Below are 17894 nucleotides of genomic sequence, written 5' to 3'. Positions count from 1 at the left end.
AAAAACACGTGAGCAAAGGAATCTATATCATAATTAAGTTCAAGGGAAGGTACTATGACTGGACGTACACATAGGCCAGATTTATGTTTCTCTCCACCCAAACATCTCAGTGGAGTAAAGAATAACAAGGCAGCATTACTGCAAACATGTCTCACCTCCCGCCACAGGGCAGCTTTTCTCCTAGCTCAGAGGTGAACAAATGTACAATCAGGTTTTACACCAAGACATTCAGTTCCCAGGGGAAGCAGGAGACAGTGGCCTTCCTCCATCTCAACTGCAAGAGGCTTTCCTCTTTTACTAATCCACCTCAGCACAGACCCTTTACGGGTGTCAGGCTGGGGGACAGTCATGTCTTTCTCATCCCACGAGGCCATATTTCAGACTATCACATGGGGAGAAACCTTGGACAATGCCCTGCTTTCAAGGGCAGGGCTCCCTGCAGCTTTCCCCGGTGCATTGTGCCCCTGGTTTATTGAGACTAGAGAATGGCAATGACTTTTACCAAGTATACTGCTTGTAAACATTTGATTAACAAGGCACGTCCTGCACAGCTCTAGATCCCTTAAACCTCGATTTTATACAACACATGTTTTTGTGAACTCCAAGTTGGGTCAAAGTGGCTGGGGCAAAGATACAAATGAACAACGTCTCAGCAAAGCAATTGTTAAAGTACAGGTCTTTTTCAAAATGGAGTCTCTTATGTCTTCCCTTTCTACATAGACACAGTGACAACCTGATCTCTCTCTTTTCCCTACATTTCCCCCTTTTCTTTTTGACAAAACCGCCATGGTCATCATGGCCCCTTCTCGCTGGTCACTGTCTCTCTGGAGCTGCTGGATACACCTGTAGACTAACAATAGAGAGGACAGACATACAAGAATTAATACAAAATTTGCAATAGTGGAATTTCCAGTGGTTTTAACCCAAGTGACAGGGTTAAGATTTGTGAAGCTATCAACAGCTTTTACCATTGCCTCCATTTCTGACACCAGATTTAACTGGGCTTTTGATGTTTCAAAAATTTGTTCTTTCAATTTAGAAATGTGTAAGGTAAGATTATCTTCTCTTGCTTGTAGATGACGTCTAACCATGTCCCAGTGATGTTCAGATTCATTATAAGCTCGAGGTGTAATACAAAAATCTGACGTATTCCAGTCACACTGTAACTGAAAAAGATATTCCAAGCTCATGAGCCTATCTCCCATCCAAATAACAGTTTGTCTAAGATCATTAATTTGATTTGCCAATTTTTGATCTGTTTGAGTCTCACAATTCCACAATTTTGAGGAATTGTTTTGCCAATTATTCACACATTCTGCAGTTTGAACAGAGGAGTGTAAAGCAATTCCAGCAGGCGCAGCAGTAGCTGTGACTGCAATAAGACCCATAATCACTGCAATGAAAGTAAAAATGAATCTTTTAGATCTAGTTAGAACTCCTTTTAATACTTAAGATATGTACAGATGGAGAAGCCTCCCACGGTCGATCCTTGGACACAGGGATCCACACATCTTTTCTTGCCCTTACTAACAGAATACCATTCTGCCAATCAAAAGTTGAATCAATGCAAGTAAACAATCTACAATTTTCACTGGTTGTAGTTTGGGAATCTGGCTTAATAGCTATGTTTCCTACAGCTAGCATATAAGGGGGTTTTACACAACTTTGCAAAGGAATTTTCAGATTGTAATTTAGGTTAATAGTATAATATGGCTTATGACTTCTTGTTCCCATAACTTGATTTCCAGACCAAATTCTAATGTTGTACGAGGCCACAGTGAGCTTCCATAATTCTGGGTGTTCAGGACCAACAACAGGACTAACTAACTTTGGTCAGGGTGATGAAATCCTCTTTTCACCCCATTTCCATGGATAGGGTAATTCTAGCCTTCTATAAACCTGGTCTAGCCTTTTAGTTAAATCACTATCATAGGCCAGATTAGTGGGCCAGACAGATGGAGCCTGTGAACATGAGTGGATCTGGCCCATACAGTCATCATATAATTGGCCTCGAGGGGCCTAGTCTATAATAGTTCCAAATTTATTGTTTTGTAGTACCACTGCAGTATCAGCCACACATTCTTCCCAGACTAAGACTTCTGGGTCTTTTGATTCTTTTGGAATTTCCTTGGGGCATGGTTTCCCTTTAGGCCTAAATTTTAATGATCTTTGATAGGAAGAATTCTGTAAATTATTCATTTGTGACCCGAGTGACATTCCACTTATCATACGATAAGTAAATTTACTGGTGGCCCTGACAGTAGGTACTTCTACCAACCAATTTTGGTTTGTAGGCATTAAGCATCCTGGTGCTTTTCCCAGGCAAATAGGAGGATAATGATACCCAATGGAAATGTTTATCATCATTCCTTCTTCTTCAGGTTGGGTAGGGCCACGGTCATCTGTGGGGCCTGGTACCCATGCACTGTTATTAACATATACTTCAATAGGATTATCTATCCAAGTGACTGCTCGAATTAAGGGTGGGAAAGGCACATAGGCCCAGTAAGTATAGTTAGCTGTAGCCGCTCCTGAAGACATAGGGAGACTTACCACCGTTGATACAATCATTAAAGCTGCAAGCAGCATATTCTCTGGAGTTTGTGTTACCCTTGTGTTTTCCAGGCTTTTTTCAGCTAACTGTGTCAGCTTCTTTAGCTGGGCCCAGGTCGGCAGCCCCACTTTCTTGGTGGATGGCAACTTCATCTGTTCTTCTGATATCACCATTTTGTTCACCCTGCGAGTCGATGATGTTCGATTGCGTGTTCTCTGTCTCTGCGGAGGAGCCTTCCCTTGCACCTCTGATGGGTTCATTGTAGAACTTCAAATGTCTAGTGGGTACCCAAAGAGGAAGCTGATTTTCTCCTGGTGAAACACAAGCAAAACCTCCCCCCCATGTTATCACCTTACCTATTTCCCATGTTTTATTTTTGTTGTCTTTCCACCAAATCAGTTTTCCCTCATGTGGGCTGTTCTTTTTTACCAGTAAAATGTTGTTCTGCAGAAGTAGTGGTCTGATTTCTATATATATTTAAAAAATTTAAAGTATAGAGTGCTAGATTAAGTTGCATCTGGGGAGTGTTATACTCCTTACTTTTTCCTTTTTTTGTTTAACCAATTGAGCTTTGAGTGTTCTATTAGTTCTTTCAATTATGGCCTGTCCTTGGAAATTAGGGATTCCTGTTGTATGTGTAATTTTCCACTGATTTAAGGATTTTCAAAATGCTTTACTACAGTATCCTGGCCCATTATCTGTTTCAATTTTTTCTGAAACTCCCATGACTGCAAAACAAGATAATAAATGTCTTTTAACATGGGAAGTACTTTCTCCTGTCTGGCAGGTTGCCCATATGAAATGTGAATAAGTATCAACTGTCGCATGGACAAATGACAATTTTCCAAATGAAGGTACATGTGTGACGTCCATTTGCCATAATGCATCAGGACATAAACCTCTAGGATTAACTGCTGCCTCTTGAGCGGGCAGGTGTAAGACTTGACACTGAGCACAATGTTGTACAACATTTTTTGGTTGTTTCCATGTGATATCAAATTTGTTTTTTAATCCTGTTGCATTTACATGAGTCAGGGCCTGAAGTTCTTGTGCTTCCATGAAGGCAGATGATACTAGCAAGTCAGCTTGTTCATTTGCCTTAGTTAAAGGCCCTGGTAAATTAGTATGTGCTCGGATGTGAGCAATATAAAATGGGAAATTTCTTTTTCTTAGCTTGTTGTAACAATTTAAACAGCTGATTTAACTGATCATCCATACTATATTTGATTAGGGCTGTCTCAACATCCTTTGTAGCCTGTACTACATATGCAGAATCTGAAACAATGTTAATAGGCTGATTAAAATCTTGTAACACTGAAATGACAGCAACCAATTCTGTTCTTTGAGCTGAGTGATATTGAGTTTCAATGACTTGTTCTTTTGGCCCAGTGTAAGCCACTTTTCCATTGCTGGAACCATCAGTAAACACCGTCAGAGCATTTTATAGAGGTTTTTCTCTGTAATTTTAGGTAAAATCCAAGTTGTCAATTTCAAAAACTGGAAGATTTTTGCTTTTGGGTAATGATTATCAATAATTCCCACAAAATCAGCAAGACCAATCTGCCCTGCACCAGAATTGATAAAGACTTGTGTAACCTGTTCCTTGTTTAAAGAAACAATGATTTTTATCTGGGTCATTTCCACACAATTTTACTATTCATAGTCTTGCCTGACCAATTAATGTAGCCATTTGATCTAAGTACAATGTAAAAGTCTTAACTGTACTGTGAGGAAGGAATGACCACTCCACAAGATCTGTATTTTGAACAATAATCCCTGTTGGAGAATGTGCAGTAGCAAAAATTAAAAGTTGGAGTGGGGCTAAGTGATCTATTCTATTTACTTTTGCTGACTGAAATTTTTCTTCAACTAATTCTATTTCTTTAGTTGCCTCTGGAGTTAATATTCTTTTACTATTTAAGTCTGGATCCCCTCTTAAGATAGAGAACAAATTTGACATGGCATAAGTAGGGATGCCTAGAGTTGGCTGAATCCAATTAATATCTCCTAGCAATTTTGGAAGTCATTTAATGTTCTTAATGTGTCTTTTCTTATTTCTACTTTTTGTGGTTCAATTTTTCTCTCCTCTACCTGCATTCCCAAATAATGAAAAGGAGTGGAGGTCTGAATCTTATCAGATGCTATTGTCAGGCCTGCGTTTGCAACCTCTGTCTGCAGAAATGTGTAACAGTGAATTAATTTGTCTCTTGTTTCTGCAGCACACAAAATATCATCAACATAATGAATGACATAACAGTCTGAAAACTTGTCTCTAACTGGTTGAAGAACTTGAGCTACAAAAGTCTGACAAATAATTGGACTATTAAGCATTCCCTGAGGCAACACTTTCCACTGAAATCTAGTGGCTGGTTCTTTATTATTTATGTCTGGTAAAGTGAAAGCCAATTTTTCAAAATCCTGTTTTGCCAGAGGAATGGTAAAAAAGCAATCCTTCAGATCAATTATAATTAAAGGCCAATCTTCGGGGATCATGGCTGGAGAGGGCAGCCCAGGTTGGAGAGGCCCCATGGGTTTAATTACTGCATTAACGGCTCTTAAATCAGTTAGCATGTGCCATCTGCCTGATTTTTTTCTGAATTACAAACATAGGAGAATTCCAAGGCGAAAATGAATGCTCAATATGTCCCTTTTCTAATTGTTATTTTGCCAATAAGTGTAAGGCCTCCAGCTTTTGTTTTGGTAGTGGCCACTGATTTACCCATACAGGCTTTTCTGTTTTCCAAGTTAATGAAATGGGTTTTGGAGGCTCTACAGTGGCCACCCCTAAAAAGGATACCCTAGTCCTTTTCTTTCTGGATTTCCCTTAGCCTCAAATGGAACTTTAATGCCTTCTCCATTTTTCCCTAGTCCTTTGCCAGGGAGATATCCCATTTTAGTCATGATTTTTTGACTCGTGGGGCTGTATAGAGAGATTGGAATAGTAATCTCTGCATGCCACTCTTCGAATAAGTCTCGGCCCCATAAATTAATTGGAATAGAAGTAATCATAGGCTGAAATGTACTCTCTTAATTATCAGGTCCTAGACAATGTAAAATCCTGGCACTTTGATACACTTCTGAGGCAGTGCCCACACCAACAAGTCCTGTAAAAGGCTTTTGTTTAGGCCGATTTTTTTGCCATTGATTTAAGGCAATGATAGAAACATCAGCCCCAGTATCCACTAATCCTTCAAACTGTTTTCCCTGAATAGTAACTGGACACACAGGTCTATTCTCTGAGAGCTGACTAGCCCAATAAACAGCTTTTCCAGCAGTGTTGGTACTTCCAAACCCTCCTGTTCTTTCTGTTTTCCTATCCCCAATTTTAATATAAGGCAAGAGCAGTAATTGAGCAATTCTATCACCTGGATTGGCACTCCAGGGAACGGTAGAGCTGATCACTAACTGAATTTCCCCTTTATAATCTGAGTCAATTACCCCAGTATGAATTTGAACTCCTTTCAAATTTAGACTAGATCTTCCTAAAATAAGGCCTACCATCCCTTGTGGCAGCAGGCCATATACCCCTTTAGGAATCTTTTGCGTGGGCTCTCCACGGAGTAAAGAAATCATTTGAGTAGAACATAAATCTACTTCAGCACTGCCTGCTGTGGCAGGGGATAATTGTCGTATTCTAATTGGCTGATTCCCTGAAATGGTGGTATTTACTCTGGGGGTTGTCCCTGAAAATCCTGAGGAACAAATGGCTGAATCGGGAATGCCCCACTTTGTTGCGGGGCCTGGGGCTGGCCCCTCTTGCCGTTTCCCGACAAGGGTTGTCCATTTTTATCAAATTTAGAACGACATGCCTTAGCCCGATGTTTTCCTTTTCCACATCTTGGACACAGGCCAGGTGGCTCTTTTTTTTTTTGCTCTGTTTATTTAAGCCTGGGCAATTCTTTTTTAGATGACCGATTTGACCACAATTATAACATTTTCCCCCAAATGTTTTAACTTGTCCTCCTAAAGCAACCCCTGTAATTGCTTGAGCCAATAGCATTGCCTTATGCATAGCTCCTCCAGTCCCATCACAAGCCTTCACATATTCTGTAATTACATCAACTCCTGCTGAAACCTTTCCTCTTAATGGCTTTATGGCTGATTGACACTCTGGATTTGCGTTTGGATAAGCCATTATTTCTACAATAACTTTTCGGGCGTTACATGCAATGGATTTTTGAGCTGCATCTTGCAACCTTGCCACAAAGTCTGGATATGGCTCTTTAGAGCCTTGTCTGATTAAACTAAAATAAGGGCGTGAGGTTCCTGGGTTCTGAATCTTTTCCCAGGCCCTGAGGCAAATAGCTCTTAGTTGTTCAATAGCCTCATTTTCATTACTGATTGTTGGTTAATAGTGCCCCAATTTGGACCTGTTCCTAGCAATTGGTCTGCATCTATATAAGCAACAGGATTAGTAGCCTGATTTTTTCGTACCTGTTCTTGTACCCCATCAATCCACCAGGTTTTAAACTGTAGTTACGGAGAGGGTGAAAGGGAAGATTTAGCCAAATTTTCCCAATCATAAGGAATAAGTCTATTTCCACGAGCAATGGAATCTAATAATGTTCTCATATAAGGAGAGTTAAGTCCATATTGTTTAACTCCTTCCTTCATATCTTTTAAAATTTTTATGGTGAGAGATTCATATCTAGTCTCAGTTCAGACAGACGCTCCTGCGTGACTCCCTTTCCCGGCCGTCATCGGTTGTAACATTACCGGATATTGCCATGCCTCAAGATCTCTCTGTTTTCTGGTTGTAGCAGTGGTCTCATGCAGTGCACATTCTTGTCCACTAGGTGGTACTGTAAGATCAAACGCCATCGCCGTGGGTTGTTGATATAGTGCCTTGCTGTTTGGCACAGGACGCACTGCCTGAGATCCATACTGAACCTCTGGAGACGGCGGATAGTGAAATTCGGCTGGCGGCTGGTGGTGATAAACTACCGATGGTCGGGTTTTATTTTCTACTGGCTGGTATTGCGGATACTGTGCCTGGATTGGCATTTGAGATTGTGACATCACAGGCATCTGAACCGCGGGAGAAAGAGTTGGTGGCCATCGTGGTCTAAACTCTGATGGCCCAAATAATTCTGGACCTCCTTCCCCCAATTTTGATGATTCAGGATATATTACCTCCTGTAATTGATTATAGTCAACATTCTGCATTGACCAAGCCAGTACAGGCTCTACTGCATTTTTACAATGTGAACTTTCCATTCCTTTCTTAAACTCTGTTTCTGCCTCTTCTTCACAATCTATTACATAGCTTTCAGGGGCATGAAAGACTGAAACGCTATCTTCTTCTATTTGAAATGGTTCTAAAGTTGCTTTAATAGTGGCCCAATCATTCCATACTGTAAGTGGGATGATTTTACCTTCCCTAATTGCTTGTTTTAGTTCTTTGCCAATTTTTTCCCAATCTTTCAAATCTAAAGTTCCCTTTTCTGGAAACCATGGGTGGAATTGTTCTATTGTTTGAAATAGCGTAACTAGATTTTCTGTAGAAGCTTTAACTCTACCTCTTCTTAAGAGAATTTTAATGAAGCTGAGATAAGAAGCATATTTACTTTCAGTTTGCCTCATTGTTACCCTGGATTCCTCCCAGCGCACAAGCTAACCGCAAGGCTGACTGTGGACGTACTGGGGAATCTCTCGTCCGCTGTCCTCAATGCTCACGTTCTTAGCGTACCTTCACCCTAGAGAAGGGCCCCACGCTGGGCTCCAGATGAAGGGGTGGTCTGCCCCTCCACACCTGTGGGTATTTCTAGTCAGGTGGGATGAGAGACGGAGAAAAGAAATAAGACACAGAGACAAAGTATAGAGAAACAGCAGTGGGTCCAGGGGACCGGCATTAAGCACACCAAGGACATGCACAGGCACCGGCCTCTGAGTTCCCTCAGTTTTTATTGATTATGATTTTCATTATGTCAGCAAAAAGGAATATACTAGGAGAACAGGGTGATAATAAGGAGGTCAACAAAAAGCATGTGAGCAAAAGAATCTATATCATAATTAAGTTTAAGGGGAGGTACTATGACTGGACATGTACATAAGCCAGATTTATGTTTCTCTCCACCCAAAAATCTCAGTGGAGTAAAGAATAACAAGGCTGCATTGCTGCAAACATGTCTCGCCTCCCATCACTGGGCAGCTTTTCTCCTATCTCAGAGTTGAACAAATGTACAATCGGGTTTTACACCGAGACTTTGAGTTCCCACGGGCAGGCAGGAGACAGTGGCCTTCCTCCATCTCAACTGCAAGAGGCTTTCCTCTTTTCCTAACTCACCTCACCACAGACCTTTTATGGGTATCGGGCTGGGGGACAGTCAGGTCTTTCTCATCCCACGTGGCCATATTTCAGATTATCACATGGGGAGAAACCTTGAACAATACCCTGTTTTCAAGGGCAGAGGTCCCTGCGGCTTTCCACAGTGTATTGTGCCCCTGGTTTATTGAGACTAGAGAATGGCAATGACTTTTACCAAGTATACTGCTTGTAAACATTTGGTTAACAAGGCACGTCCTGCACAGCCCTAGATCCCTTAAACCTTGATTTTATACAACACATGTTTTTGTGAACTCCAAGTTGGGTCAAAGTGGTTGGGGCAAAGTGTCTGGGGCAAAGCTACAAATGAACAATATCTCTGCAAAGCAATTGTTTAAAGTATAGATCTTTTTCAAAATGGAGTCTCTTATGTCTTCCCTTTCTACATAGATACAGTGACAGTCTGATCTCTCTTTCTTTTCCCTACACAAATAAAGAGCCCAGTGCCTTTTCTCATTGCTCAAGAGATTGAAGGGGTAGGAAGAAAAGATGTTAAGTTATAAACATGTTTCAGTTTTGGTACCACTTGAGCCAATTTACGTTTTAAAGAGGAAAGAGTCTTGCCTACAAAGTCAGCCCCTGGGTTTTCCTTCTGCTTATGGAATCCAGGCAATGGGCAAAGAGAAAAAGAAAACTAAGGAATCAGCCAGATGCAGTGGCTCATGCTTGTAATCTTGGCACTTTGGGAGGTTGAGGCAGGTGGACTTCTTGAGTCCAGGAGTTCAAGACCAGCCTGGCCCACATAGTGAGACCCCGTTTCTAGAAAAAATACAAAAAGGTGCTGAGCATGGTGGCATGCACCTGTAGTCGCAGTTACTTGGGAGGCTGAGGTGGGAAACTACTTCAGCCCAGGAGGTTGAGGCTGCAGTGAGCCATGATTGTGCCACTATACTCCAGCCTGGGTGACAGAGTGAGGTCCTGTCTCAAAACAAAAAAGATAAGAAAAAGAAAACTAGGGAATATGGACAGAATAAGTTTCTATATATAATAAAGAACTGAGATAGAACTGGGTTCACTGAATAATTATTTGAGTTGTTTTTGAGTGAATTTTTCCTATTGGAGTCTACCTTTGTTTTTTTGTGTGTGCGCATTTTTTGTTTTTTGGGTTTTTTTTGTTTAGTTTTGTCTTTGTGTTTTTTTTGAGACTGGGCTCTGTTGCCCAGTCTGCTGGAGTGCAGTGGCACGATCTCAGCTCACTGCAACCTCTGCCTCAGCCTCCCCAGAAGCTGGGACTACTGGGCATGTACCACCAAGCCCAGCTAATTTTTGTATTTTTAGTAGAGATGGGGTTTCACCATGTTGGCCAGGCCTGGTCTTGAACTCCTGGGCTCAAGTGATCCACCTGCCTCAGCCTCCCAAAGTGCTGGAATTACAGGTGTGAGCCCCTGCGCCCAGCTAGAGTCTACCATTCTTTGAATTCACTGCAGTGCAAAGACTGGGACATGTGGAACTCCAGGTGTATATGGGTTATGTAGAGATGCTAGGGGCGGATTAAGGAAGGAAAGATATGAGAAGCCTGCAGAGCATGCTTTCCCAGACTGTATGGGCCCTGGGAAAGGAGAAGTGGACAGAAAGAGAACACTAGGTACCCTGGAAGAGAAGATTCATCAAAGTCATCAGGGAAGTTAGTAATGCAAGGGAAAAAATTTAGAGACAGGGCCAAACACGCTTCTTCCAAGTCCTTTCTGTCTGCTCAGTCACCTCTATGCTTATTTTTCTTCTTTCCTCTAAGTAGTGTCATGCGTTTTCTTCCTATTCCTAGTCACTCCTAGTCAACAATTTCCTCTCTTTACCATCTTTTCATCAGAACTTGAAACCTCCTCTCCTTCATGTATTAGTGATCATGTTTCTCCATAATACTGCTAGAAACAAGAAATGAAACCTGGAAAACCTGCATTTGAGAACCAGATCTGCCTCTGCTAGCTATTTGAGAAGTTATTTTGTTCCATTCTTTTTGTTGTTATCGAAACAGCGTGTCACTCTGTCGCCCAGGCTGGAGTGCAGTGGTTCAATCTTGGCTCACTGCAGCCTCAATCTCCTGGGCTCACTCAATCCTTCCACATCAGCCTCCTGAGTAGCTGAGACTACAGGTGTGTGCCACCACAGCTGGCTAATTTTTAATGCTTTTTTTTTTTGGTTTACTTATTTTTTTTTTTGGAGAGATGGTGTCTTCCTATGTTGTGTAGGCTGGTCTCAAACTCATGGGCTCAAGCGATCCTCCTGCCTTGGCCTCTCAGATGAAATGGGAAAAGTTCTGTTGTCCCCCTCGAAGGGCATGCGATGCGGGTGTCGTTAATTTTTCAGTGCCCCACTGCTCAAACCTCTAGGAGAGCATGCAGACAGGCAGGGAGACTCCTGGCAGTGTCCAGGGGTGAATGTTTATAGTTGAAGCCCCAGTGGGCGTGTGTTACAGGGTGCTGTTTTAGTTTAGCCGTCTGTAGGTAGCTTCTGTTAGTCGGCTCAATTAGACCCCCGCCTTATTGCAAGGAGAGAGGGCTCTCTTTGTCCCGGGGTTCTTGCCTTGGTGTACCGGAAGTGGTGCGATCTCAGCTCACTGCAAGCTCCGACTCCTGGGTTCACGCCATTCTTCTGCCTCAGCCTCCCAAGTAGCTGGGACTACAGGCACCCACCACCAAGCCTGGCTAATTTTTTTGTATTTTTAGTAGAGATGGGGATTCACTGTGTTAGCCAGGATGGGCTGGATCTCCTGACCTCGTGATCTGCCCACCTCGGCCTCCCAAAGTGCTGGGATTACAGGCTTGAGAGTGCAAGGTTTTATTGAGTGGAAGTATCTCTCAGCAGATGGGGGAGCCAGAAGGGAGATGGTTTACCTCTGGAGTTGGGTGAGTGGCCGGACTCTTCTCCGAACGTCCCAGCCAAACTCTGCGTTGTTCTGCAGTTAGTGGCCTGCGGTGTGTCGGTGCCCATTGGTGCGTTCCTCTTGACGTCCAGCACCCTTGTGTTCCTCCGGTGATGTGCTCCTCTCAAAGTCCAGCTGCCTGTGTGTCTGCCTGCTAGGGTGTCAGGGTTTTTATAGGCACAGAATGGGGGTGTGGCAGCCAGGGTGGTCTTGGGAAATGCAACATCTGGGCAGGAAAACAAAAATGCCTGTCCTCAGCTAGGTCCATGGACACAGGCCCTGGGGAGGAGGAGCCCTAGCCAGGGACCACACCCTCCTCTACCCAGTACTTCCCTTCCTCACTTCCATATCATTTAAAGGGACCACATTCTTCCCTTCTGAGCACTTCCCTTCTGTATCACAAAGTGTTGGGATTATCGGCATGAGGCACTGGTCCCAGCCAATTCCGTTCTTTTAATGCAAACTAGAAAATAGGTGTTCAGAAAGGCCTGCCCTATCCATCTCAGGGAGTTGCTATGAAGATCAAATTAGACCATGTGCAACAGAAGTTTAGAAAAGATTCCAAAAGCACTGTGCAATGGGAATGTATTTTTAAACTCCACTGAGTGGACTTAAAACTATGGTTTTCTTTCTTTCTTTCTTTCTTTTTTGGTTGAGACAGAGTTTCACTCTTGTTGCCTAGGCTGGAGTGCAATGATGCCATCTTGGCTTACTGCAACCTCTGCCTCCCAGGTTCAAGTGATTCTCTGCCTTAGCCACCCGAGTAGCTGGGATTTCAGGCGCTCGCCACCATGCCTGGCTAATTTCTTTCTTTCTTTGTTTTTGTCATTTTAGTAGAGATGGGGTTTCACAGTGTTGGCCAGGCTGGTCTCGAACTCCTCACCTTAGGTGATCCACCCACCTTGGCCTCCCTGAGTGCTGGGATTAAGGCTTTAGCCACCGCACCCAACCTGTGTTTCTTTTTTAAGCAAGAAAACAAATGCCTCTCCCCAGCGCTCATTAAACAAATCCCTCTGTTTTTTTTTTTTTTTTTTCCCCCCATAGGATTCTTATCCTTCTTACCCCACTGCAAACAATCTATTTTCTTTTGGCCCTTCTGTCCGTCTGTGAAAGGGTCAGGCTTTCTAGCTAACCCTTCATCAAATATTTTTGATGACCACAGTCAAGACAGTACTTATTATTTTTGGGGGGAGGACGGAGTTTTGCTCTTGTTGCCCAGGCTGGAGGGCAATGGCGCAGTCTCAGCTCACTGCAACCTCTGCCTCCAGGGTTCAAGTGATTCTCTTACCTCAGCCTCCCAAGTAGCTGGGATTACAGGTGCACAACACCACACCCAGCTAATTTTTGTATTTTTAGTAGAGATGGGGTTTCTCCATGTTGGTCAGGCTGGTCTCGAACTCCTGACCTCAGGTGATCTACACACCTCAGCCTCCCAAAGTGTTGGGATTACAGGGGTGAGCAACCCTGACTGACCAGGACAGTTCTTATTAATGCCTGAGATGCATCCAGGAGCATATGACCTGGCTGTGACTGTTCTAACAAAGTTCCCCAAATGGGTGGCTCAGGACAACAGAAAGTCATTCTCTCCAGTTCCAGAAGCTTGATGTCTGAAACGGGCAGGGCCGTGCTCCCTCTGAAGGCTCTAGGGATGAATCCTTCCTTGCCTCTTCTGGCTTCTGGTGGTTGCTGGCATTCCTTGGCTTGTGGCCACATCATTCCATTCTCTTCCTTCATTCTCATGTGGCCTTCTCCCCTGTGTGTCTCTGTCTCTTCTTCTCTTCCCATGAGGATGCCATTATTACTCAATTTAAGGTTCACGCTATTCCAATATGACCTATTTGTAATTAGATCTGCAGTGACCCTATTTTCTTTTCTTTTTTTTTTTTTTTTTGTGATGGAGTCTTGCTCTGTTGCCCAGGCTGGAGTTCAGTGACACAATCTCAGCTCGCTTCAACTCTGCCTCCTGGGTTCAAGTGATTCTTCAGCCTCAGCCTCTGAAGTAGCTGGGATTGCAGGTGCACGCCACCATGCCTAGCTAATTTTTATGTTTTTAATAGAGACAGGGTTTGTCATGCTAGCCAGGCTGGTCTCGAACTCCTGACCTCAAGTGATCCTCCTGCCTCAGCCTCCCAAAGTGTTAAGATTACAAGCATGAGCCACCATGCCCTGCCCCTATTTTCTAATAAGGTCACATTCTGGGATTCCTGGTGAATGTGAATTTTTGGAGGACAGTATTCAGTCTAGCAAAAGGCAGAACATCCTCATTTTCTTCCCTACCTCAGAAATAAAGAAGTTAACTTCAACCCCTCTGAGAGAGAGAGGCTTCCTGAGCTTCCAACAATCAATTATCCAAATATTAGTCACAGAAGGGCACTAAGGGTTGTGCACAGCACGTGGCCAGCCCGTTCTCTGAGTCTGTCAAGTTTAAGGTGAACGCTAATCCTGAATGAGTCTTAAAATGTATTTGGCATATCCTGGTCATTGTAAAATGTTCTCACATTGTGATGGCTGGGGCTTCCCTCTCAGGTGTAATCTGCGAAGTCAGACGTGACACAGCCTGGGTGAGGTGGGCCAAGCCGGGAACTGGGTTAGGAGGGAAGCTGGGGAATGATCTCCAAGGTCTCAGATCCCAAACTGGCTTTAGCCAGATTCACCCAGAGGGATCTCATAAAAAATGCACATTCCGGGGTCCACCCCAGACCTAATGAATCAGAATCACCTGGGAAGGAGCCTGGGAGCTCTATTTTCAGAAGCAGCCCAGCCGAATCCTACAGTCAGACAGGGCTAGGAATCCGAGCTCAGTCTAGCGCGGTAGTTCCCAAACTCGTCTGTGCTTCAAAAAATACAGATGCTGATGTCCGGGCATGGTGGCTCATACCTATAATCCCAGCAGTTTGGGACGCTGAGGCGGGAGTATCACTTGAGCCCAGGAGTTTGAGACTAGCCTGGTGAACATAGGGAGATACTGTCTCTATAAAAAATTTAAAAATTAGGCAGGTGTGGTGGTGCCCGCCTGTGATCCCAGCTACCGTGGAGGTTGAAGTGGGAGGGTTTCTTGAGCCCAGGAGATGGAGCCTGTAGTGAGCTATGATTGTGCCACTGCACTCCAGCCTGGGTAACAGAGCGAGGCCCTGTCTCAAAAACAAAACAAAACAAAAAACGGATGCTATGTCCCATTCCAGAGGTTGAGGTTTAATTGTTCTTGGGTGTGGCCTGGATTTTGGAAGATTTAAAAAAAAAATCCCAGGTGACCCTAAAGTGTAGATGAGTTTGGAAACCACACATTTAAGGCACACTTGAATGGGGGAGCAGTGAGGTGGCGCGGGCTAGCCAGCCAGAACCCAGGAGTGGGCCAGTAGGAACGAGCATTGCAGAGGCCATTAAGTCTGGGAAGCGTAGTGTCTGTGGCCCATAACAATGCTTCGGCATGAATGCTTTAGACCTAAGACAATTGGCTCCTAAATGTGCAAACTGCAAGGCTGAAATGAATGCATGTTTAATGCTTTACAACACTGTCAAGGGATCAGCTGCAACTCCGTTCTGAGGGCGTGATGCCTGAGATATGCCTGTAATGGAGGTTGATTTTAATGAATTTAATATGGTGTGGAGTGGGGCCTTCAAAAGTAAAGATGTCAGTTCTAAGTTGGTTGCAGGGTTCTGGGCAAAGGTCTTAAAACCCCATGGTGAGCAGATGGCCAATCCTGAGCACCCCAATTTTAAAACAGGGCTTTTTCCAAGAGACTTTTTGAAAATAGCTCCTATTTTGAGGGGAGGAACCCTGGCAGGAGAGAGCCAGAGTTAAGCCCAGCTGAGAGGGGGTTGGCAGGCAGGGGTCTGCCTGATCCTCACTGAAGCTTGGTACTCAGGGTGAGCTTCCTAAACCAGTGCAGATTTGCTGGCCCACTGAGCCTCCCAGATGAGAACCTGCATTTCAACAAGGTCCTTGATGCAGCAAAGTTTGAGATATACTGGGCTAGAACACCCAGGAGACACAAAGGTTCTCTGAAAACTAAGGAAAATAGGTAGGGTGTGGTGACTCATGCCTGTAATCCTTGTATTTTGGGATGTCAAGGCCGGCGGATCACCTGAGGTAAGGAGTTTGAGACCAGCCTGGATCAACATGGTGAAACACCATCTCTACAAAAAATACAAAAATTAGCTGGGTGCGGCTGGGCACAGTGGCTCATGCCTGTATTCCCAGCACTTTGGGAGTCCGACGCGGGCAGATCACGAGGTCAGGAGATCGAGACCATCCTGGCTAACACGATGAAACCCTGTCTTTACTAAAAACACAAAAAAATTAGCCAGGCGTGGTGGCAGGTGCCTGTAGTCCCAACTACTCGGGAGGCTGAGGGAGGAAAATGGCATGAACCTCGCGGAGGAGCTTGCAGTGAGCCGAGATTGCACCACTGCACTCCAGCCTGGGCAGCAGAGCCAGACTCTGTCTCAAAAAAAAAAAAAAAAAAAAAAAAAAAAAAAAATTATCTGGGTGAAGTGGCAGGTACCTGTAGTCCCACCTACTTGGGGGCTGAGAGAGGAGAATAGATTGAACCTGGGAGGCGGAAGTTGCAGTGGCCCGAGATCGCACCACTGCACTGAAGTCTGGTGGCAGAGTGAGACTCCATCTAAAAAAATAAAAAAATAAATACACAAATAAATAAAAAATAAAAATAAATACTGGGCTAGAAGACCCAGGAGACCCGAAGATTCTCTCAAAACTAAAGAAAATAATCTAGGTCACAAATATATTCTCTTCCTCTGTTATGCCCAGACCGTTAGTTCCCCAAAGAAGACCACCAGAGTCCAGAGTCAAAGCCAAGCGGCAAGGATCTTTACTACAAGTTCGAACCTGGTCCCTCCATTCCACAGCATACAAGAGGGCCCTGAACAATGCGAGTGTTTGCTTTTTATAGCCTGAAAGTTACAGGGGAACAAAGGAATTCTTTTGGTTCCCGCTCTTTCAGTAAAACTTTGAACGGCTGTCCCCTCATCTGTCCCCTTATCGGAGACTTTCCTGGTGGTGTTTGTACTGGGCTTCTTTGTTTTGAGCCCGGGGGAAGTTTAAGAGATATATGGTGATATGTGGTGGGATGGGAGGATGGGATGTGTTTGTACTGGGCTTGTTTGTTTTGAGCCCGGGGCTGAGGAATGCGCCCGGCTCTTTTCACCTCCTTCTCCCCATTGCCCCCCTCCACCAGTAATCTTTATAGACTCAAATCGAGTTGATGTTCTATAATCAATTCTAGTCACTTTTATTTGTATTTATTTATTTTAGAGATGGGGGTCTCACTATGTTGCTCAGGCTGGTCTCAAATTCCTGGGCTCAAGTGATCCACCCACCTCCATCTCCCAAAGTGCTGGGATAACAGGCATCAGCCACTGCACCTGGCCGTCACTTTTATTTTTGATGTTCAAATTATAAGCTAATGCCTGTGAGACCATAGATTCTTTTTATGCACTCAATACATTTTCGTGTTTACCTTATATTTGTATTATGGAAAAGTTCTGTTTTTTCCACCTGTTTCTATTTGATAATGAAGCCCTGTGTGCCTATCACCAGCCTCAGCTGCCATCATCTCATTACCAATCTGGGTTATTTTGAAACAAATATCTTCTAGTATTTAGCCAGTGTTCAAATTTCCCTAACCATCCTAAATGAATGTTTAGAACAGTTGTTTCATTGGAAACAAGGTCAAAACAAATACATTTTACATTTTTAGGCCAGTCTTGAAAGTAAGTGTAAAACCATGTGTGGGGTAGGAGGTGGGACTAGACTCTCAAGGTGAAGCCTGGATACCAGACCCAATTGAGGACTAGATAAGACAGATTCCACAATGAATAACACCAGGAGGTGGGAATATTAAGGTCCATTGTGAAGGATGGTTACCACAATTTTTTGATCAACTAGTTATCAACCCTGACTGAAGCTGAGAGAGATTTGTTTTTGCTTTTTTTTTTCTTTTTTTTCAGAGACAGGGTCTTGCTATGTTGCCCAGGCTGGACTCAAATTCCTGGGCTCAGGTGATTCTTCTGCCTCAGCCTCCTGAGTAGCTGAGACTACAGGTGTGTGCCACTGTGCCCAAAAAGATTTTAAAAAAATACGTATGCCCGGACACCACTCTAAACCAACTAAATCAGAATCAGATATCGTGAAG

At 43.8% G+C, this 17894-nt stretch overlaps 2 protein-coding genes across 2 annotated transcripts; both read right to left on the bottom strand.

Annotated features, from left to right (window-relative positions):
* Window positions 1-314: 314 nt before the first annotated feature.
* On the bottom strand, window positions 315-2814 carry LOC129398584 (endogenous retrovirus group K member 6 Env polyprotein-like). Its single transcript, XM_055116270.2, is given in 2 exon segments — window positions 315-1449; window positions 1451-2814. Coding segments are annotated over 2 exon segments (2202 nt in total). The 3' UTR covers window positions 315-611.
* Window positions 2815-7213: 4399 nt separating this feature from the next.
* Window positions 7214-8137, bottom strand: LOC129398585 (endogenous retrovirus group K member 21 Gag polyprotein-like). Its single transcript, XM_063607062.1, has one exon. The coding sequence runs from the start codon at window positions 8135-8137 to the stop codon at window positions 7214-7216; it is 924 nt and encodes a 307-aa protein (XP_063463132.1).
* Window positions 8138-17894: the final 9757 nt, after the last annotated feature.

The sequence above is a fragment of the Pan paniscus genome, chromosome 7 (assembly GCF_029289425.2).
Source record: "Pan paniscus chromosome 7, NHGRI_mPanPan1-v2.0_pri, whole genome shotgun sequence".
NCBI classification, from domain to species: Eukaryota; Metazoa; Chordata; class Mammalia; order Primates; family Hominidae; genus Pan; species Pan paniscus.
Note: the sequence above shows the minus strand (reverse complement) of the source record. Positions and strands in the feature narration are given on the sequence as shown.

Bases quoted from the DNA above. Each gene is read 5' to 3' on its own strand.
- LOC129398585 (XM_063607062.1), bottom strand. From the start codon at position 8,137: ATGAGGCAAACTGAAAGTAAATATGCTTCTTATCTCAGCTTCATTAAA.